This window comes from Cephus cinctus, unplaced genomic scaffold (assembly GCF_000341935.2).
Source record: "Cephus cinctus unplaced genomic scaffold, Ccin1 Ccin1_scaffold1034, whole genome shotgun sequence".
In the NCBI taxonomy this organism is placed as follows: Eukaryota; Metazoa; Arthropoda; class Insecta; order Hymenoptera; family Cephidae; genus Cephus; species Cephus cinctus.
Window position 1 is genome coordinate 377,469 of NW_014333567.1, and position 21,360 is coordinate 398,828.

The 21,360-nt window shown below is 39.1% G+C and overlaps 4 protein-coding genes across 15 annotated transcripts in view; all 4 read right to left on the reverse strand.

The window, feature by feature from the left end:
* The window catches only part of LOC107271695 (eukaryotic translation initiation factor 4E transporter), a 13,517-nt gene extending 9,774 nt beyond the window's left edge, over positions 1–3,743 (reverse strand). For 4 of the 6 annotated variants that reach the window (XM_015747975.2, XM_025088975.1, XM_025088973.1 and 1 more), the window contains exons 1-2: positions 693–1,041; positions 100–419 (exon numbers count right to left, since the gene is read on the reverse strand). In XM_015747975.2, the coding sequence (XP_015603461.1) occupies positions 100–286 (187 nt within the window). In that variant the 5' untranslated portion in view covers positions 287–419; positions 693–1,041. Of the gene's footprint in view, positions 1–99; positions 420–692; positions 1,042–2,921 lie in introns of those variants that run through there. The other 2 variants (XM_025088972.1, XM_025088974.1) reach the window with 2 other exon arrangements.
* A 323-nt stretch (positions 3,744–4,066) lies between these two features.
* On the reverse strand, positions 4,067–7,335 carry LOC107271698 (histone H1.3). Of its 3 annotated transcripts, none has more exons than XM_015747987.2 (4): positions 6,876–7,335; positions 6,213–6,799; positions 5,355–6,007; positions 4,067–5,267 (listed from the first exon to the last, which is right to left on the reverse strand). In XM_015747987.2, the coding sequence occupies exons 2-3, from the start codon at positions 6,685–6,687 to the stop codon at positions 5,355–5,357; spliced, it is 1,128 nt and encodes a 375-aa protein (XP_015603473.1). In that variant the 5' UTR covers positions 6,688–6,799; positions 6,876–7,335; the 3' UTR covers positions 4,067–5,267. The 3 variants fall into 3 exon arrangements, with proteins under 3 accessions (XP_015603473.1, XP_015603471.1, XP_015603472.1); XM_015747985.2 differs by having other exon boundaries at positions 5,355–6,022; positions 6,876–7,276; XM_015747986.2 differs by having other exon boundaries at positions 5,359–6,022; positions 6,876–7,195.
* Positions 7,336–7,708: 373 nt separating this feature from the next.
* Positions 7,709–13,041, reverse strand: LOC107271700 (inositol oxygenase). 2 transcript variants are annotated; one of them, XM_015747990.2, is made up of 6 exons: positions 12,886–13,041; positions 10,663–10,846; positions 8,737–8,945; positions 8,514–8,650; positions 8,213–8,443; positions 7,709–8,096 (listed from the first exon to the last, which is right to left on the reverse strand). In XM_015747990.2, exons 1-6 carry the CDS (start codon positions 12,901–12,903, stop codon positions 7,988–7,990), a joined length of 888 nt encoding a protein of 295 aa, XP_015603476.1. In that variant the 5' UTR covers positions 12,904–13,041; the 3' UTR covers positions 7,709–7,987. The 2 variants fall into 2 exon arrangements, with proteins under 2 accessions (XP_015603476.1, XP_015603478.1); XM_015747992.2 differs by lacking the exon at positions 12,886–13,041 and adding an exon at positions 11,159–11,526.
* A 2,616-nt stretch (positions 13,042–15,657) lies between these two features.
* On the reverse strand, positions 15,658–20,836 carry LOC107271696 (splicing factor, suppressor of white-apricot homolog). Of its 4 annotated transcripts, none has more exons than XM_015747981.2 (8): positions 20,460–20,836; positions 19,407–19,576; positions 19,120–19,325; positions 18,802–19,024; positions 18,629–18,708; positions 17,516–17,689; positions 16,114–17,420; positions 15,658–16,029 (listed from the first exon to the last, which is right to left on the reverse strand). In XM_015747981.2, exons 1-8 carry the CDS (start codon positions 20,651–20,653, stop codon positions 15,846–15,848), a joined length of 2,538 nt encoding a protein of 845 aa, XP_015603467.1. In that variant the 5' UTR covers positions 20,654–20,836; the 3' UTR covers positions 15,658–15,845. The 4 variants fall into 4 exon arrangements, with proteins under 4 accessions (XP_015603467.1, XP_024944748.1, XP_024944749.1 ...); XM_025088980.1 differs by having other exon boundaries at positions 19,407–20,381; positions 20,460–20,829; XM_025088981.1 differs by having other exon boundaries at positions 19,407–20,397; positions 20,460–20,829.
* Positions 20,837–21,360: the final 524 nt, after the last annotated feature.

Genomic DNA, 21,360 nt, shown 5'->3' on the forward strand with positions numbered 1-21,360 from the left:
GGGGGGGGGGGGGGGGGGGGGGGGGGGGAGATAACGCGACAACCGTTACGATTACTACCGGCAAAAGTTGAGTAAAGATTTTGTTCGCCTGCTACTTACGAAAAGTGACTTTCTTCAAGGGATTGACGGATTTGTTACGACAAAACCAGCGGCAGGACCTCGTTTGCACGAGCAAGGTCGAATCCAGATAGGGAGAACCAGTTGGGCCGACCAGGGGACGTCGACGTGGACGCCGATACCGATACCGGCCCACGCTTGGCACATCCTTTTCAACTTCCAACTTCATTCTCGTCGCTAAATCAGTACCAACACGCACGGATGAATAGTGGCGCTCTTACTGCCCTCAAAGCTTTTCAAACGTTCCAACGACTAAATTTCAATGACCGACGTGTCTCCCAAAAGAAACGTTGTTTATGTTACTAAGGACAAGGAAAGTCACGTTATCGACACACAGTGACACTCGTGTACATTTAGCCACAGATTCTTTTGAAAATTAATCTCTTGGAAGAAATCTAGTGGATAATACGGCTAGAATTTTTCTTTTTGTAAAACTTTTTTTCTTCGAACATCTCTAATTGCACGCTAGTCTTCAAAGCGTCAAGATAAATATTATCCACGGATCAAGAATACGAAAGCGTTTAATTTTAAAAGGAAACAAAAAAAAAAACTAAAGAAAAGAAGAAAGTACAAACAATCGCAATGAAAAATTCCGCAGAAAAGAAGAGGATGGTAAAACAAACTCTTGATGAGAGCACGATAAATTTTAAGAAGCTGAGCTATTCCGGTCAAAAGGCGCTCACGGATGACAAAATAATGTTCGCAAAGGGAATATTTGCTACCAAGTATTCCGTGTCCTTATTTGCTATAAATGTCACAAGTATAACTGCAGAAATGAGAGAAAAATGATAAACGACCGAGGAGATGGTTGAACGATGACTCTCGTATAAGTACAACTTTCCGATCGACGATAAATAAATTCGAGAAGAGAAATACACGGTACACTCCTTCGAAATTCCTCCTTAAGAACTGAACGCAAATGGACTAAACTTTTCGGCAGCTACAGGTTCCTCCTTTATTGCTAATCATGGCGAACCCTTGGTCATGTGACCATAATCGGCAGCTTACGATTGGTCTATTTTGCCGTAGATAATTTAAATCGCTACTAGTAACTGATTTTTGGTAAAATCTGTTTAAAGTCTCATGGAATTGTATCCACAAAAAAAAGGGAGTAAGAGAGCAATATGCTTCTCAGATTGTCAACTGGGTGGGTAAAGATAGGTGACGTGTAACAGAGCGTTCTTAAAATTCTACTGTATTTTAGGTAACATCACCTCTTGAGAGGTCCAAATGGGGAAGAAGACGCGTGCGTTACCTTGTTGCGTGTGAATTTTGCCGTAGAAAGTCTATAGATTGTTACAGTATCGTTGTTACCATTGGCAGATGTCGAAACGAATGAAAAGTAATAACTCTGGTATAATCGGTAACACAATGCGTTAATTCAGAATCCTATTTGTTTAAAACTCATTTATTTGGAGGATTCTTCCCAAACTTTCCCTTATTTCGGTAATTATTTATCTTCAATGTAATAAAGGGTTTTGTTGTATTTAATATTCACACATTGTGGAAGAGATGATGAAAAATTAACAGATCAAAATGTAGAATATCTATGAATATTAAGTAAAAACGTTTACTCATATTTTTCAATCTGATGGTCTTATAGCTGCTCAACGTCGCACTATGTACATATGTATGTATTTAGCGCCGAGACTCCACTGAATCTCTCGATAATTCTGGATGGAACAGCGATGTAACGAATCAATAGGAATTTTGGTTTTAAATTGATAAACTTGCATTTTTTTATTCCCTCCATTTCGTCATTCAATGTGACACGAAGTACGAACAACTGTAAATTGACAAATTTTTTCTTTGTAGCAAATTGCATATGATAAACTTTTATGAATGACATCTTTGTAATCATTTCATGTGTACTACGATACACTTTGATTCAATTTGAGATCGGAGAGTATGATATTGCTGTCATTCTTAGAGTAAATTACTATACGTTTTAACTAATAAGAATAGTAGTATATGAATTGTTCCTAGTAATGTCATCACTAGAGCATGTCACGAAATATTAAAAACTATTAAATACATCAGTAATTGTGCAGCCAACTATTATTGTCGAGGAACTTTTCTGACCTCATGCTTAGTATTGTATTTGGATAAATTATATGATATGGATGATTAATACGTTACCTAATAAAATATACTTCGATGCACCTTGCTACTTCGATATTAGAATTCATACTATTATACAGTGTGAAGAAGTTAATGATGGAAATGTTAAAAAAACAAAATTACAAAAAATTGCATGACCATAGTAAAAAATAAAAAACTGTGCCATAGTTTTATATCATAAAGATTTTAATGGAGGAACTATCAACAAAATTGTATGAAATATTATTTTACAAAATTCTTCAAAGATTTCCAGCAATGAAAAATTAATCAATATGTCGTTTGCACTGTCGAAAATGGAATGCCAAGGCATGGCATAAGGGTTAAACGCAAATAGGATGTACTATACTAAACAAGAGGTTGATCAACACTTCTCTAATTAATTAGGAAAATAGTAAATTTCTACAAGAGAGACGAGAGTCACAAAAGGGTGCTAGATCCAGTCGTGCTTGTCATTCCTCATAGATGACGCTGACAGCTGTTCCGATGAGGAAATAAGACTCCAAAAGGTTGTAGCTGGTGAAAAGCTTACAGTTAAATAGGGGGCTACTTGACAAGCCCTATGAGACGACGAAAGATGGCCAAAATGGGAAAGAAAGGACGAGAGGAAGGGAAAAAACGAGAAAGGACATAGATAACGAAAGAAGAATGAAAAAATAAAGGGAGTAAAATATCAGAGCACGTACCTTCGTCCTTGGGCTCGTCAGGCTGATGCCTGTCACTCGCCACGGATTCCAACGACATCGTTCCCTCGATCGTCCTCGTTCTCGTCAGGAGTCCGCGACACGCACTACGCTTATTTTATTTAGTCCTAGGTCCTCTATGTAGTTTTGTCTGCCTTACACGCCACTGGCACAACCACGTACACCTTATTGTACAGAGTTTACACCTAGCTATATACCTTAGTACTGTTTAGTTATCACAGACGGTTTTTTTTATTAAATATTTTCTGTCTTCCTTCTTGCACGGCGCGCGCTGACCGACTTTACACATAGAAGGAATTCACGACTAACGGCCGATCGTGTGTCGCTTTGCCGTTCGGTTCAAACGCGGATCGTTTCTCGGCCCACTCTCACTCTTCGAAAAGAAAAAACGACGAAAAAATGTTTACGTACGAACCACAGCGAGTTCATACGCCAAAACGCGGACGGCAAACGAGTCGAATAGGGGCGCGCAATACTCAGAACACGTGTTACCAATATTCATTTCATTACCATCGAGCGATCGCCGTCAATTATTAATGTTCCTTATATTTATCACACAAAATGTACACATACAACAACTAGTTCCCTGCTATGCAAAAATAGAAAATGGCGGACGATCGCTACTTCCGCCGTTGTTTCTCACTGCCATCTTGATCTGCGCTAAACCGACGTTCTGGCGGTGACTCCTTTGGCGCCATCTGCATGTCGATCGTAGCCAACATAATAGATGCTAATGGCCTCTTCGAGAATCCTGCGTTTCCGCCGAAATTTTACAATTTCTGACAATTTCCCCATAAAAATGTTTTGTATCTTGTATTCAATTTTCAATATTTAAAAAATTTAAACTGTTAACGTTATTTGCGAGAGGCAATCACGCCACACGTGAAAGTTCATTTTTAAAATTATTCCTAAATTACTGTTTCTATATGAAATAAATAAAACAATATCTTTTTTTTTAATGTATCGTTTGTTCCAAAATTCGTATCTCATACAAAAGAATTAGAAAAACAGATTTATATATAACGCCATATGACTTATCATCGTTTGTTGCGCAGCATAAGCTCATTTTAATGTTCATCAATAGTGCTAGAAACTTCCAATTCTCTGTTTCGAATCTTATAGACGTATTATAGTTGAGAATTTTATAACAATTTATTTTAAAAAATAAATACAAGTTACAGTATATTTACACACAGTATCACTCGTTTATGTAGTTAGAATCCACTAAACTGGTCAATTCAACGGTATCCTATTCCTTTTTCATTTAGTATTTCAAATGCATTAACACTATCAATTTTCATGAACCTTTAAGGCAGTATTTAATTGACGATCATACCTTGTGCTCTTGTCTAGCTTACTGTTAACAAGAATATTATAACGTGACAATAAGTGAATGTTCTTCGCGATACTGCATTTCCGAGTTTGTGTACGCCTACGATTGTATAAAAATTGTACCTGCCAGTCAAGTTGTTGTAGACATTGAATCCACGTAAAGTGCTCAGACGCGAAGCAATACTGCTGCTTTCTTCTATGACAGAGCAGTACATTTGAATAATAACTATAGCGCCATCCAACGTAACAATACAAGATGATCGCGACGTTATATTAATATCGTAAAAATAAAGCAAACTTTTTCAATTAAGAGGAATGTAGGTTTTTTTTTGAACGGTTTCTCCATCGCAACTATCATAAAACCGTGAAATTTTGTCCCGATCAACAGATCTCCAATACGATCGAAAGAGAAATGAAAAGAAATTAAAGAAAAATTTAACTTTAATATTCGATCATGCCAAACATCAATGACCTTATAACGGGTGAACCATAGCATAACCATATATGGCTATCCTGCATGAAAGGAAACAAACGTAATTTCAACTTAGACGAAACTACAGTGAAGTAAATGATACGCATCAACAAACAGTACTGGACGGGATAGATGATGTTACAATGTAGCTTGTAAATAAAAATGAGCTTCTAGCATAAATTCAAAATTAGCTCCAGACTTGCTTTATGATTTTTTTTTGCTAAGTTCATATTTAGCTCTTTTATACTTTTGAAATTATTCACTTCTCTGCTTATGTGCATTAGTCAACCATCAGTAGTTTAAAAATTTGAAAACAATTGTTATTCTTAATACGTAAGTCAAAAAAATCTTGTGTTTAAAAGTTCTGAGACTAGATATAATCAAGCTGACAGAAATGGGGCTGAGCATACAGCATAATGAGCAGATTAGTTACGAAAAATTGTCATAAACACTTCAACGCTTATATCCCACTTCCTTGTTGACAGGCTACAATCCCGCAGTGATCCTGTCCATACCATTGTATTCTGGAAGAATATTAAAATAGAAGTTTATTTTAATTTCGAAATTAAACATTTATAATCCTGTATTACATAGTCGGGAAAGGATTTTACCTACCATTCAACGTCATTTTTAGCAATATTATTTTCTGTGGTCTGTGTATCTGAATCAGTTTCATCATATTTTATTTTGGTTGCACTTTTTCCTTTTTTGGACGATGGTTTGCTTTTTCCTTTTTTCACTTCTTTTGGCTCATCTAATATCTGTTCTTCCATTTCACCACTCCCATTCTCTTGAACTACAGCTGTATTGCCATTCTCCTTAGGCTCTGTTCCTGAATCAGCTGTTTCGATATCCTCATCAGGAGATGCTTCATCAGCATCATGCTCCATAGGTACATCTTCTAGTTTTATATCAGTACTATCTACAATAGGAAGTGCGTCGGTTGCTTTTTTGCCTCTTCCTTTCTTAGCTGTAGCTTTTGAAGCTGTAGTATTTTCCTCAGTCTTAACTTGCCGTCCTTTTGCAAGTTTTGTAACATCTTTTTCACCTGGTAGATCGCCAGCACCACCCTTTCCTCGTCCCCTAACTGATTCTTTAGAGGGTTCAGCTTCAGAATCTTCTTCCTCTTCAATTATTTTCTTGGTTGATCTTCCCTTAGGTTTAGCTTCCTTAGATTCTATTTTTTTAGGAGCAGCTTTAGCTTTTGCTGCTGGTTTCTTCGCTGCATCCGACAGCTTCTCTTCAGCATTCTTTTTTGCTTTCCCTTTAGATAAAGAGCCTGTTAATAAATGTTTTGATTATGAATTAATATAACAATAGATAGAATATAATTTAGTGTGTTAAAAATTACTAGTAATTCAATAAGCTTCATAAATTATATACACGAGTTACAAGATTATGTGGGTCTCCACTAAACTTAACATTATAATAGTACAATACAGTAAAAAAAAAAACGGAAAGAAATCTACCTTTCTCAGCATCATCCGTTTTTGTCATTTTTGCAGCTCCAGCAGCTTTTCCACGTGGTTTCTTAACAGGCTGGCCCTCAGTAGCATCGTTAGCGGCAGCTTTGGTTTTTTTGACGGCAGCAACGGGAACGCTACCGGAAGGCTCATCCTCAACGCTTTTCAATTTTTTGGAAAGACCTTTAGCCACTTTGGCAGGCTTTGATTCCGTAACGCTGTTAGATATTTTAGGAACTGCCTTTGACCTAGCGGTTGGTTTTTTAACCCGAGGCTCTGCATCTACTGTTATGTTATCTGGTTCCGCTTTCTTATTCTTTGCAGCCCTCGGGAGTCTTACTTCTCTTACATTCTCAACAACTTGAGAAGCGGTCAATTGCTGGCCCCGCTTTTTTTTGGGGGGTGAAACATTACTGGCACTCGCGACAACTTCTACGGGTTCTTCATCGACACGCTTCGCGTTCCTGCGCGATGGAGCCATTTTTGTCGTATCTAAGATTTTGGCGGGCTTGAGTCCCCAACACGCGCCGCAACGAGCCGGTGTGTAGTGTGCAGATAAGCCAAAAAAAAGTGTAGACTTTCAGGGTCGTCACCTACCAACAGGCACAAATTTTAATATACGACGCACTTTGTACAATCGAGATATGAGAGTCTATGGAAATGAAGTACCTTCAGATACAATGTGACACAGATATCAGAGCACTGTCGCGAGAAGCTTAAACGCGCCTACACGTAATGATTGCTTTGCCTGAACTACTGGAGACGAGGATCGATTTAAAATTGATATGTGCCGGTAAGAAATCGCGATGGTCTTCTTTTCAACGGTTAAGGGTAGCCATCTTGGATCACTTTCGACCAGTTACAAAGTCAAATAGCCATTAATGGCCAATAGGAAATCGCGACTTGTGGCCCGCGAAGTTACGGATTGCTGGATTGGTTTTCCAAAACTCCAGTCAAATTCATCACTTTTTTCTTCGCATCTGTGACAATGGGGAAGTGCACTAGATATGTATGTACTGCCAAGATCACAAAATAGTACTTCCGGTTATTCAATTTAAAAAGACATTTAGACAGGCGATTACTTACACCTAAAGTTTATCTAAAAGAAATCCACCACTGTAAAATTTAGTGTTTCATGACGATAGATTATGTACTTTCTTACGCATCCGGTATACAACGTAACCCAGTCATTATTATATTTCATGATTTCAAAAAACATTCAAAGGTGGATTTATTATTCTGTTACCTTCTCTTTATAGTATGTATCGTCAAACAGAAGCATACTAATAAATAAACCCAATCTTCTGAGTCTCGTGTTTGACAGCTACCGTGCACAGTGGGAAGGGAGATACGTTAGAACCTGCATAGAAGTTCTGAAAGGGATTGAAATGCAGACTATGACGTTCTAGATACAATACGCAGGGACTGGTACTCTTATTATCTTTAGACCTTTTTGGCAATTGCGATGAACAGTAAGGTTATACCAATAAAAGTGTTCAGTGTTAGTTTTTTAACAAATCATTTATTTTCTATTGTAATAAAACAGTTGTCTGTATTGTATACACTCACGGTATACATAGAGTAAATGATAACAGTTTTGTGATAAATATCGTAATATTCAAGAGTACTCCACAACTCGGAAGTGGTTCCATCATACGAATAAAATGGGAAGGCTAACTTCCGCAGATGCAATGCTCTTGAATAACCCGTATATGGAATTGTTCGAATCGATGATCGTTAGTAGTTGCATTTTCATCGAAGCATAGGGTGTCGTCTAATATTCACCATTCAAGAACACCAGGAATATACTTGTCGATAAGTTTCTGGTAGTACGGCCAGAGTTTCTCGATATCTGGTACTCTTGTGCTCTTCGTGTATAGATCGTATTTACTATGTAAGAGAAAAAGTAAGGCATTGACTTACTAGTATTTCGATACGCTACCAATATAAATGGCTCGGACAAAATTGTTTATATTGGTGCGGACAATGAAGGGAAAAAAACTTACTTGAACTCCAAAACCCATTTCAACATATCGAAGTCCTTGTTATTGCACAAATGCATGTAGTCGCCACCTGCGTGCCAGGGATAGAACGAATGGAAGCGAATCATAGCCAGAGCTTTGTCAGGTAATTTACATTTATTGTGAACGAGGAAACGGTAAAGGTATTCGTCATGTCCCCAGGACATAACGACATTGTCCAAGCCACAGCCAGGCTTGTAGATACCATACTTAGTGCTAAAGACGTAATAAAATAGCAGATGGATAGTTATAATTTTCTCTCTTAATAAATCAATAAATGACCTACTTGTAACGATTGTCTTTGCCGTCAGGATTGTCGTCGAAGCTGGTTTCCCTGTAGACGATGCTGTCGCCCCAAGCACAGCCAACTGGGAACGTGTCACCAACTACGGCCCACTGTGGTTCTCCGTAGAAAGCCATTACCTGCAGTCATTGATGAGTATCGGGTTATTTAAAAAATGTCATTCTCTTATGTGGTATTTTAAATACATTGTGTATTTGAGATTAACCTTGCCCAGATCGTGAATCAATCCAGTAATATGGAACCAGTCTTCGTCAGGATGTTCCTCGCGGATGCGCTCTGCAGTTTGGAAAGCGTGAACAATATTCGGCAGGTCGGAATCGGGGTCACTCTCGTCAACGAGGTCGTTCAGTTTGATTAGGGCATCCTTGATGGTCATTTTTAATTTGTTGAATTGCAGCCAGTCGGCCATGCGCGCTTGAAAAATTATTAAGCTGTACGTTATTACAGTCTGGCTAAATTGTACATACGTGTTGAACATTTTATTCTTATCGTACTCTGTTGTTATTGTCGTATGTATTGCATAAATTGAATGAAACGTGTATACCATCGTTTCGCGGTGATTTCGCGCTCTTGGTATTAAATATATTCAGCGAAATCAAAACAGATTATGAAGCATCGTTGACGCGTCGAAACAGAGACACGAGAATTGACCTTCCCTTATCAGCAATGATAACTGACTGAGCCCCAGTTTCTTTGTACGATTAGTCCCTCTATACGATCTTCGCCGTTTTAGGAATAACAAATTTATATTGCTGTACACTGCTTCAATGCAGAAATGCACATGCGAAAGGGCCAAACTGCACATTCGAAATACTGGCTTTGTACTTCAAGATATCTATGTATATAGATACTTTTAATAATATGAATTAATATTTGTGACCTAAACAGAAATTGTTATTGCACAGGTCAATCGATGGTTCTACTTTGTTCCTTTGACATTGATGTATGCAGGAGTTAGTCAACCCATCGAATCTACTGGTCCTTGCAGTACACATCTTATTCGTTATTGACCCTGTGACTAATTCGTGCTTTGAAAAAATACGTTCAATTCTCGTACTTTCATCTTCTGGAGAAACTCCGCGTTGACTCACGACGTTTGACCTTGACAACTTCCTTGCTTTCAAATTGATTGCCGGAACCAGAGTATAAACGGTACCAATGATGTTTCGCTTTTTCGTACTTTTCGATTACGCAGCTATCACGTTGCTACATTTCCTATATTGCGACGAGACGATTCGTTACAGATTTAGAAACCAGTCTTTCTCGTTTGCGTTAAACCTAGACGGTCTTCTGAATTCCTTTATTTTGGACAATGATGTTCTGTGAATTCAATGTACTGCGCGTGACTGAGATTTTGTAAATTTCTATGTGCCGTGCAAAATATTTATCCTTGGACATCGCATCTGGACGAAACTTTCGGCCTGTTTACAGCAAACGACAAAAAAATGGAGCCTAAGTGAATTGTACGAAAAGTGTCAAGGTCAGCTACTTAGAACTTATAAACCTTGTGAATAAGAGCAAACTTGTATGGAAAAGAAAGAGATAAATTTGCAACAATCATTATAATTTCATGATTTTTCATTAAATGGTATTAGTTTTTTTTTTTAATTTTGACAGCAAAGTATATCTTCATAACCTGAAAATAAAACCTCGTGATATCAAAGGTTTTGTAATAACAATAATACAACAATACAACAGTAAAGTATGCCAGGAATATCAGTTTAATATAATATCCCACAGAAAAATCTCTGATGCAATATTTAACATACAACGTGTATCAGAGTATAATCAGAAATTTCGATAAATTTTCACGTCAAAGTCAAGAACAATGTATCGCAGTCAATATGAAACATGCGGGTCATATCTATCTCATTGCAAAAATGCGTCAAACTATATTTCATCACGTAAGATGACTGATGGAAAGAACAATAAGTTCGTGCATTGTCTATCGGTGTTAAAGGTTCGTCAAAGTCTCTACGTGAATATGAATGAATAGGATGCTAAGCGTTTCTCGAATAAGTCCGTCAATAATTTCCAAGTACCTTTCTATTCGTTTAACCTGTGTCAGAATGTAACCGTTTCGTCTCAAAGAATATAGCTAAATAATACCATCATCTTATAATGTACTAACAGCGAACAAACTCGACGGTCTGATTAGTATGCATGTTGTGATATGTTCTCCTGACGCGTTCCTTAATGGGGTCGTTGGGGTCGACCGAGTAGTCTCTGAACTGATTGGCTAATTTTCCCTCGTACACTTGTTCCGGTCGGAGTTGTTCCGATGGGTCTAGCAGCGACATTGTCTGTCCAGGGGACTGTAAACAAATTTAATAAACGTTTAATTTCATCATTTGAACGTTGAGTAACGTACCATTATCAACCAGCTTAATAGTCCCCAAATCGCGCATACGTCAATAGCCAACGAAAATTTATTAAAAATCTTGAAGCTTAGAATAATCCGCTTCGAGGATTGTTCACAATCATTATCAAGAATTTTAATGCGTAGAGTACCACCGAAAACTGGTTTTAAAGAAAATACGAACCAAGGTATCGGTGACGTAAGCGAGAATTACGATAAAATCGATAACAGATTATGAAATTTCGTATAAGTGTATATAATATCTTACCAGGCTGCTGAGCAGCGCGATACGTCATGATGGAGAACATGGTGCAACGAGTTCTTCCAAAATAATTCCCAACGAACGCTCGTGAAGGTATTCAAGTGGAGGGCTGTCAGGAGAATTCTGCCCCCAGAGAATAAACTTTCCTTGCTTTGAGCGGAATTTTCAAAGTTTTTGATAAACCGAAAGGCGAGCACAAAGACAAAGAGTCCCTGTGCCAAGAATATATCTCCCGAGAGAAAAGAATACAATTTTAAAACGAAGAGCCGATCGACAGCGACGCGCCTCTTCTGAAATATCTCTGGAACTGAATCGTGTCTCCGTGCAGCGGCTGGTTTTATAGTGGCACGTCCACTTCTTCCCCCACCATCGCCATGGGTATCAGCCACTTCACCAACACTGCATGTGATACGTTAAAAATACGCGAGATAATAAACAATGCAAATACGCCTTCCTCGTGCCACGTTCTCCGCTCGAAAGTGGTGTGGTGTGCCCGTTCGCGCGAGCGCAGCCATAACGTATTTATCTAGCATGTCTCTACGCCTACGTAATATCCCGTAGAGGAAGAGACCGCAGCGCGCGACATGGAGTCTTTACCTCCAGTGCGACGTCATTTTCGACGTCACGCTTATGGCAATAGATCCCTAACGTCGCATATCAGAATATCGACGCGAGGTTCTATGGCTTTCTAGATACTCGCACGCAAAATTACGGTGGTAACCGGACATTGCATTCCATTGTCACTTCTCATATACGTATGTATTTTAAATTGCCGAAACTTCGTTTCTATTATAGTTCGTTCGGGCGCCGTTCATGTAAACTGGAACCATCCAATAACTCGTAAATTTCAGTAGCGATGGATAAAACTCCGCTAGTCCGACGCGTCGTAACATGTAAATTAGATTGATTATTATCAACAGGTAAGTGAGAATCAGGAAGCACGAAGCAGATTTGGTGTGAAGCGAGTCGGGAGAGGCAAATATATTCCAGAACACGTTGAGTAAAGCTTTCAGCCTCTAGAATTTTTAGTGCGCTTCTTTTTTGCCAGTTTAATGTTACTGCTAGACTGCTAACCCTCAAGTCATGCATGGGTTCTTCCAAATGGTATGACTAAATTTACAGGGATTAACATTAAACGTTATACGAATTTCACAATTAATGTCTTAGCAGCGTCTGGAATTTCGTTAGGGCCTATTTGTAGTATAATTAACGTCATCATATTGTAAATACATATGTGCGTTGTGTGCTATACTCTCATTATCCTTACACTATTTTCCTTCTTTCTTTCTGTCTCGTGACGTCAGAACGAAATGCAACTTCTATTATTCTCATTCGTCGCATCTTCGAAAGCTGACAGTTATATAATACAAAAATTATTGTTTTACAAAGTTGCATCTATCACATTGCATGTCTAATTTTTTTGCAATTTTACAGCGAACGTGTAATAAGTCTAGCCTTTTAAAATTAGTAGATTTTACTTTACATCGACGATGAAATCTTTGCGCAATCCACGAATTATCAAGATTTCATGTTATGTTGTGTAGGCGTATAATGTGTCGGACACGGTGGTAAGACGGTAAGGCGATAGGGGGTCGGGAGAAAATTATCGAAAGAAATTCTACGGGAAAAGAAAGACAGGACCATTTGCCAGGAATAAACAAATTTAATGTATTTCCTAATATTCTAATAGCGCCGAAATATACGTCGACTAAGGGACAAGAGACAGTACTTACCAGTATTCTGGCAGACATGATGCTAGCAATAACTAATGTTTACTCTTGAGTATGCTACTCCGACTGAGTACTCCTCCTATAACCGAGTAACTTATAAATCTGAGACAATTCACCTCTGACCTCAGCGCGATCGTGGTATATGGTCAAATGTACAATATCCGATATTCTTTATCTCTTCCTAACACATAACAGCCTCCCTCGCGAATTCTCAGGGATGATCATAGTTCTGTAAAACCATATTATCACTTTCTGTCATCCGGCTCTTGATAAAACAATAAAGGGAAGCAGGGAAATGCAATAACTATCAAGACTGGCAACCATACGAGTTGCCAATACATGTATATCTGCAAAGTGCCAATCGATTAGTGCGCAGTTACTCTATTCATTTTAACCAGCACCGCTACGAGGAAGAAGATTCATCGTCATTCGGATGTATTTACTAACGATTCTTAGCTTAATAACAATCATAATGTTTTGTCCGTGGCATTGATTTTGCCAATTTGAAAATGATTTTATTCTATAATGCTGCCTCTGCTTATTCTTCCCCTTTGAAATAAAGTAGGCCGCTTCCTATCGAAAAAGAGTCGTGAGATTTCTCAACGTCGAGATCCAATACTACTGGGAAGTATTCTTAAAGTCTTCGGTCCGTTTGGTTCTTTTTGAGAAGCCTTTATGGACAGACTCATTAGCGTTTTCGCGCTAGATGGGACTTTAACGTGTGTGTTTCGCGTCCAGCATGAATGCGCATATGTATACAAAGGAGCGTAGAATGCTGGGCCAGAGCTTTTACATTGCCAATCAACATGATTTTATTAGAAAGCAATAAAACGTCGTCACGTAAAAGAAGATAAAATCTTATTGCACGTACAAGTTTCCAGTAGGTTACTTTTATAGGTTACTTTATACAATCTTTTCGAAGTAACTTTTGCCGCTAATTTTCAATATCTTGAGATCAGTGTATTCTCTCTGAACACAGTGAAGCATAAACATCCTGAAACTGCCTGAAGGGAGTTTAAGTGCTTAGAGGAATGCAAAGACGCAATAGAAAATTAATGTATATCCGATGAAACACGCTGCTCGTCGATTCGTATCCCATTTACAGCATTTGTCTGACTGTCAGTAGAGCTCAAAGTTAAAATGAACAATTGTCGTCAATTGAATGACACATTAATCTGCGTTAAACAGCAAACCTCTGTCGAAGAAAATTGAATGAACTTTTGACGCAACTCGCTTCAGAAGAAAATTAGATTACAGTCGCATGATACATAGTCGTGAGCCTCTTTCGAACTGACTGTCGCTCAAAATAACCCTATGGATAGTTAATGGCGCGCTTTTCGAAAGTGCGCTTATGAACGAGGATACACGTGCGACGAAAAGAGCAACGGTAGGTACAACCGTTGGCAATTGAGCTTTATTGGCCGAGTTGCAGGACAATTCGCGAGTGAAAAGTTCATGCGCCGTGATAAAAGAAAATACTGCTTTTTCATTTTCCACGCCCACAGCGTGAAATTTCAAACGCAAATAAGACATGGTGCGGCTGGTACGAGTGTAACGCGTACACATTACACCAGTGTTGTTACGAAAATCACCCGTGAAATATGTAATATTCAGTTTAGCTAAAACATAATTATTAGAAGTACGCACACATGCGTCATTGACGTTTATTGCTAGTTAGATAATTGTACATTGCCATTGGATAATTGTTATCATAACAGACATTAGATAGGCGATTCTGGTTATCAGGTTCTTCTTTAATCGTGACGTTTTAATTGCGACTTTCCAATTGTGCAAATATAATAGATTGGATTATTTTTATTTTTAAGTAAAGTTGATGAAATCGGCAGTAACACGTTCTGTGACCTCTATAAAAATAAAATGGTCAGCTACTTACTTGTGGGGTCGTGTTGGTTGATAAGTTTCTTTCTTTTTTAATAAAAATTATTAAACAAACCATTTCTACGCGCTTCAGCCATTGTCAATCAATTCAGTAGACCCGTTCAAGTAGGCTTTTCTATCTTGACGTGATAATCGAAAGAAGATCAGATTTGTTATTCAGTAGAGCAGGTAACAATGCAGGTATCTCGTCCCAGACACGTTTTTCCTAAACAATATTCAAATTTATAATATATCAGACGTATGCAGTAACATTACGAATATTTTTCAGTGTTACTCCTATTTGCTAGCTACGTTGTTATTGTTTCTTATCTAGAAATTTGACTACATGGTCGTGAGAAATATCACCCTGAATAACATTATGAAAGTACACTATTGTGAGATTACACGTAATTTCGCATTTCCTTGGCTGCCCTGACATGACATGTGAAAAGTCACAGAGCAATAACTGTGTAAGCAGCAGATCGGTGATTCATGGAAATATATCCAAGTTTATGATAACCTCTCTCTTTCCTTCGTTATGGAAAAGCACAGAGATTGAGCAACGCGTGTACTGACGTAAACAAAATGAAGAACATTCACTGATAGCTACTGCAAACAGGTAATTCTCAAGTCATTTGACCTTTTTAAAGCCAAAAATAGGATTATAAAAAATTGTACGTATGTATGTTTAGTGCTAAGATTGCGTCACAGTTTACTAAGCAGTTGCGTGATTGTAAAATATAAACACTGAATCCAAGTAGTGTGCAGCAAGTGCGGATAGAATCTGGAATACTCAGTTAGGTCGCCTCAATGCTCACTGGTAGACGAGACATGAACAATTGTTTTTCCTCCAAACTATTTAGGTGTAAAATGCCATTAAAAGATAGAAATGCATAATTCTTCAACGTCAATTTCATGCACAGGTTTCACATGAGCTTACTTTTATTGACCATCCATTTCTCCTTTTTATTTTGTTTTTGACAAAATGGATATTAACTCTGTTAGCGACTATCGTATATTATATATACATCTTTACACGGTCCTCTTATCGCAATATTTCGAAATCAGATAATGGCAAACGATGCTCAAGGTGAACTTGAATCCGTATCGCTGGAATTGCTTGGCCTACGCGGGTGCTTTGATCGGTGCTGATGTCTGTAAGATGGTGTCCGCGATCGTGATCTGTGCCTTGAAGATGATGACGATGACGATGATTTTTTGTTGCTCTTCTTTGACTTGCGTGACTTCGAGCTACTCGGACTTTCATAACTGCAAAACGTGACGTAAAACGTGATTATGATTTTCCGTACCGTAGTGTAATCTATAAAATAGAAATAAGATTATTGACGTTACCTTTTGTGCGAGCTTTTCTTTTTCTTGTGTTTCTTGTGCTGTTTGTGTCGATCAGTGTGGCTTCCACTTGTACTACGACTCCTGGAGCGAGGTCTGGATCGTTTTCCACTAAGATCCGCACTCTTCAGTCTGTTCATCAGAGTATTACTGTTACTCTTGGATTCCTCGCAGTCGTCGTTCTCGAGCGTCGGTGACGGCACCGAATGCACTTCGTCCGAGTCTGCATCTTTCTTAAGATTGGCGGTCAAATTTATTGCCATTGTAATGATTGGTTTATTCGTTACTGGTGCTTGAATTTGGCTAAGAAACATAGCCGCCTTTTTCTTCCTTTCCAGCTGCAATAACCTTTCTCTGGAGGTCGCTGCCAGCTTGTCTCTTGCGGCAGCAGCCAATTTGTCCTTAATTCTCTCCTCTGCCTGTTTGTTCCTGGCCTCCTTCTGGCAATCCTCCAGAATATCATCGGTAAGATCGACAAAGTCACGCTCCTCAATTTTTGGTCTTTTCTCCTCCTCCCTTGATGTTTCCTTCTCTGTTTTTGTACTTAGTACGTCTTCGATAAGGTTTTGCGGCGAATTGGATTTCGAGTTCACCTCTTTCCTGTCATTCTCGCTCTCATCATCGCTTTCTTCCATTGGCAATGCGCTGCGCTTCTCCATAACTGTTGCTTCACCTTCCTTGGGCTTTTTTATTGAAAAAGAGACCGTGGTAATTTGTTTGTTTCCCGTATTCTGTTCACCTTTGACGTCGCTCTTCTTCTTTGCCTGTATCATCTTCACTCTTTTCTGCACTTCCTCCATTCTTTGCTGTTTCTTTTGCAACTCCTCGAGTTTTTTCTGTTTTTCCTCTTGCGGTTCTTGCTTCTGAAGAAGTTCTTCCTCTGTGAGGACTCTGGGATTTATAGCACCCTCGTACATGGTCAATTTGTGAGCGTAATAACCATGGTATTGGTGAGATAGTTCAAGAAAGTTGAATCTAGGGTCACCCTTATTCTTCACAATGGCCTCGAAGTCCCGACCGTTCTTAGCCACGTAACTAGCCATTTTGTCAATGATTATTTGAACGTCTGCTGGTGGTACGATAAACGATGGCCTACTCAGTGGTTTAGGGGGTGCAGGACCATAGGGAACTAATGGAGCCACTAATGAATCTTTGATTTGTGATTGAGTCACGTGGACGTCACTGTATGATGGAATGGATGGTACGCATGAGGATACAATTTGAGCTGGTGACTGTACTTGACCATTAGGACCGTATATTACCGGACCATGAGAGTACTGTTGTGGTGTTGTAGAACAGGTCGGGTACCCCTACGAAAGAAAAGAAATTACCTGTAGAAATATTCTCACTGTGTCAACAGCGCATGAATAAGCAAAGACCTTGAGGATTAATATGTAATACACACCTGCGACGGCACCTGATGATAGTATTCAGTTGGTGGCGGCATTGGCTGAGCCGGTACTTCGGTCTGTTGAGGTGGCATCTTCGACGGTGGCGGCTTCCCAGTGATTTTATTGACTAGCATGGAATAGGCACAATCTGCCGAGGGCTTGTACTGTATGCTCGGTATACTGGGTGCCTGCGAATCAAGTTCAAATCTCTTAGAAAGTCACCACCTTCGGAACCGTGTTTATAATTATACTTTCCTATTAATTGCCTAGTATTATGTTTTTCTCTAGTACAAGTACGAGAGATCATTGTTTCTACGGATATGTCTAAGATAAGATAATGTCAATGATAACATAAGTTATTGCATATACTCCATTATGACAAATGTTCCAGTTTCGCGCACGGATCGCGTTAACAGAGTTTACATTCTTCTTTGGAAAGATCAATATTCCACGAAAGAGAATACTAAGCAATTTTTGGCAAAGGTCAATGGTTTTTAAATAGCAAACATGGTCACGAAACTAGTACACCTTATCAGCAAAGGGATGATTCACCGACAAGAGTTCAATTCAAAAAAGGAATGCAGATCAAGAATAGAAATTGTGGACTATTAAATTTGCAAGTTCGAGGACTAGTAGGCTGTATTTCGTATTTGACTATTCGAAATTTAGTCTGCTTTGAATATAAATGAATCTTTATCAAGAAAAGTCACATTGTTCAGTGTAGAGTAGATATATAAACAAAGGGGCACAACGGTCGATCCAATGCATACCAGAACCAGCCCTGGAAACAGAAATATTTCACATGTAAGTTAGTATTGCGATGCGTTATCACTAGGTGTCATCCTTCTAAACCTAACCGCGCGATTTGATGCCGTCCGCGACGCAAGCTCGATCGTTATACGCAAATCGTTTGTTGTTGTTCGTTCTTGCGCACGTGAATATTGCACCCACAAAATGGGCGACGATACTCGCTTGTCGTTTACACGAACCTTCGACAATCGCAACGTAGATGTCAAATGCCGCAGAACTCACCGCCTCAGGACTCACCAACCAGAGGGTAGGTCGTACCGCGAGCATTTTGTCGTGCAACAACATTCTACTAAGATGCCATTGGCCAAGGAACCTACCGCTTCCACTTTTGTAAATGACGGCGCGAGACTCGGGTGAAGGTAACTGCCGTCATCTCCATCGGACTCTTCCTCAGGGTCTGCAGTCAAAAAAATTTACGCGTTCTTTCTTAAAGTTTATCTCAATTTTTTTGGAAGACTATTTCAATCGTTATTCAACATATTTGTGGTACCAGATTCTTCTTTTTCAGGCTGCTTCTCTGGGTTATATTTCCCAGATTTAATGGCTTCTAGCATATATCTGTAGTATGGATGTAGCGCACCATCTATTGAGAGGAAAGCGAATTGCGGGTTGTTTGCTTGTTTGGCTTTTATTAGGATCTCCATTTGGCCACCTTGACGACTTATAAAAAGTGCGGTCTTTGTTATGATTGCATTCAGCTTTTGTGTTTCAGGCTGTAACAGATGAAATTTAAAAAAAAGCGATTATTCATAATGACAATCAAGAGTGTACCGTTGATACGCAGTGAAGCAATTTAGGAATTCCTTACAAGCATAACGCCCCGTGGAATCTCGAGTTCGGGAGGCGGAAGGAAAGCTTGATCCTCCTCTTCTTGAGAACCTTCGGACTGTTTTGAACTTTGTGAATCTTCACATGTGGCTTTTTGGCTGTCTTCATCTTCATTATAGTTGTACGCTACTTGGCCGTAAGTGTTTTCCGAATCCAGCGCTTGGTGCAGTCTCTTCATCTCCTCTTCTACACTCAGTTATAGACATTGATGTATAACAGTAGGTAATTATACTTAGAACATAGGCGATAAAATTTATTGATACTTACCATGATACATTGTCTCCTCTGCATCGTTACTATACAGAGATCTATATCGCTCCTCATCACACAGTTGTTCAACCTTCAGTTCATCTTCCGTAAGGATTGTACGTTGGTCAAAGCCACCAGTAGGAGGCTCATGTATCCTTAAGTCCCCCAAGGCTCCACGTCCATCGTATCTAGAGACATATAATTGTCGAATTAAAGAAGGAAAATGTTTAAGGTGTAAAAGGTTATGGCTGCAGTCAGCATCTGAAAATAAAACAGCCTTGGTAAGCATATATCGCCAGGGTGAATCCTGTGAATGACGACAAAGACACGTTTGTTATTCAATATTTCAAACAATTAAATGATCCTATACTGTACTGGCAGTAGATAATGCCTAAACTGTCATGTCCATTAATGTTTGACTGAGTAAAATAATGGAAACCAGTCGTGAACAAATTTAAGATAGACCCAATAAGGGAAAAGTATGTTGTAAGGAATATATTATAACTGTACGTAAACGAGTTATAGGAATATAATTTGTCAGAGTTGAAAAATTTCCATTCAAATTAATTTTCAATGATATATTTTAGAATAGTAACATTGGACTAAAATGTGAGCAGAACTAAATTTTGTTTGATCCAACATTTAGTCGTTGTTCCTGTCCCTTCTGACTATAGTGACGCTAATACATACCATGCTGAGCGACTGCAATACGTGCAGTCGTCAGCAGCCTTTTGTCTCTCTACGCTGTGTCTCACCTTGCTGCAGCGCCGACGGTCAGCCGGAGGCACCACTTCAAGAAAGCACCTTACTCTGCGCCCGTGCAGAGCGCATTTCGCGCTGCCACACAGCGCCTTCGCGGCTTGAACACCTGCGGAAACCTTAAACAGTCTCCAGATTGCTTATCCATACATTATTAATTGTGCAGGTGCCGAACTTGAATTCTTCCATCTGATCGGCATCTCACTTTGTCTTTTGGTCTGAGATATCATTCCTCTAAGCGTTAAAAGTACTGTGCGTTATGTAAAGATACGTATTCTAGACGATAAATACTTTTAGGTTAGGTAAACGGACCTGTCTATCTTCAATGTGTTATCGCCCATCCATGGTATCAAATGCTTCCCCTGATCAATCATTTTCGCCTTCTCATCGTCCCGAAATAATTTGCAGCTATATCCGAACACCAACAGCTCCTGCGGTTCCTCTTCACAATTCTTTTTACGTAGAATTCCCGAATCAACCAGCCATCTTTGGCTCTTCGACGCCATTTTTCACGATATGCTGCTACACATGTGGATTAATGAGCGGTTTCTACCAGTAGACGTGCTGGTGATCGTAGAAATAATGCGACGTGTTTGCTAGGTTGACTGGGTTGACTGAAGTTCCCTGGCATGAATTGTTCCGGTCCAGTCGGGTCGGTTCTTGGAATGTTCAACGCCACCATCACGAAATTTTGCCACACGTGGCGCTAGTTGTCTTCCGGTCAGTGTCCTTAAAATGCGTTAAAAAAACCTATGCTATAGGTTCGGAATGATGGGCGATACACTGAACTCTGGGCGATACCAAAAGCATGGCATTAAATCGTAGCGGCGAGTCCGGAAGCAGGATTTTGTGATCATCACCTTCGTCGATAACGCGTATCCCGTCGTAGTCGAGGTGAACGTGATCACGAACGTGTAGCTTGACGAGCGGAGCTTCTTCGCTACTCACCGCTGGATCTCTAATCAACCCTTAGAACGAGGCCGAGAACTATAGAATTCTTCAAGAACTATTGAAAAAGCGTATGAATGAAATGCTTTCCAAATACTGAGATAACAACTTCACATCCGTAGCACCTCAATTTTTTAAAAATACGTGTTTTACCAATGTTACATAGTAGAACGGTTGTTAAAAACTATCAGGAACTATAGAACTCCTAAAGAACTATTGAAAAAGTCTATTATTGAATCATTCTTGAGACATTTTTAAGATAGTG

Bases quoted from the DNA above. Each gene is read 5' to 3' on its own strand.
- LOC107271698 (XM_015747985.2), bottom strand. From the start codon at position 6,687: ATGGCTCCATCGCGCAGGAACGCGAAGCGTGTCGATGAAGAACCCGTA. The intron at 6,023-6,212 runs GTAGATTTCTTT...ATTTATTAACAG, and splicing joins AACGGATGATGCTGAGAAAG to GCTCTTTATCTAAAGGGAAA.
- LOC107271700 (XM_015747990.2), bottom strand. The intron at 8,946-10,662 runs GTTAGTACATTA...TAATTTTTCAAG, and splicing joins GACCGTCGAGTTTGTTCGCT to CGCGCATGGCCGACTGGCTG. The intron at 8,651-8,736 runs GTTAATCTCAAA...CAATGACTGCAG, and splicing joins TGATTCACGATCTGGGCAAG to GTAATGGCTTTCTACGGAGA.
- LOC107271696 (XM_015747981.2), bottom strand. From the start codon at position 20,653: ATGGCGTCGAAGAGCCAAAGATGGCTGGTTGATTCGGGAATTCTACGT. The intron at 19,577-20,459 runs GTCCGTTTACCT...ATATGTCTCTAG, and splicing joins AACACATTGAAGATAGACAG to ATACGATGGACGTGGAGCCT. The intron at 19,025-19,119 runs GTAAGGAATTCC...CATCTGTTACAG, and splicing joins TTCCACGGGGCGTTATGCTT to CCTGAAACACAAAAGCTGAA.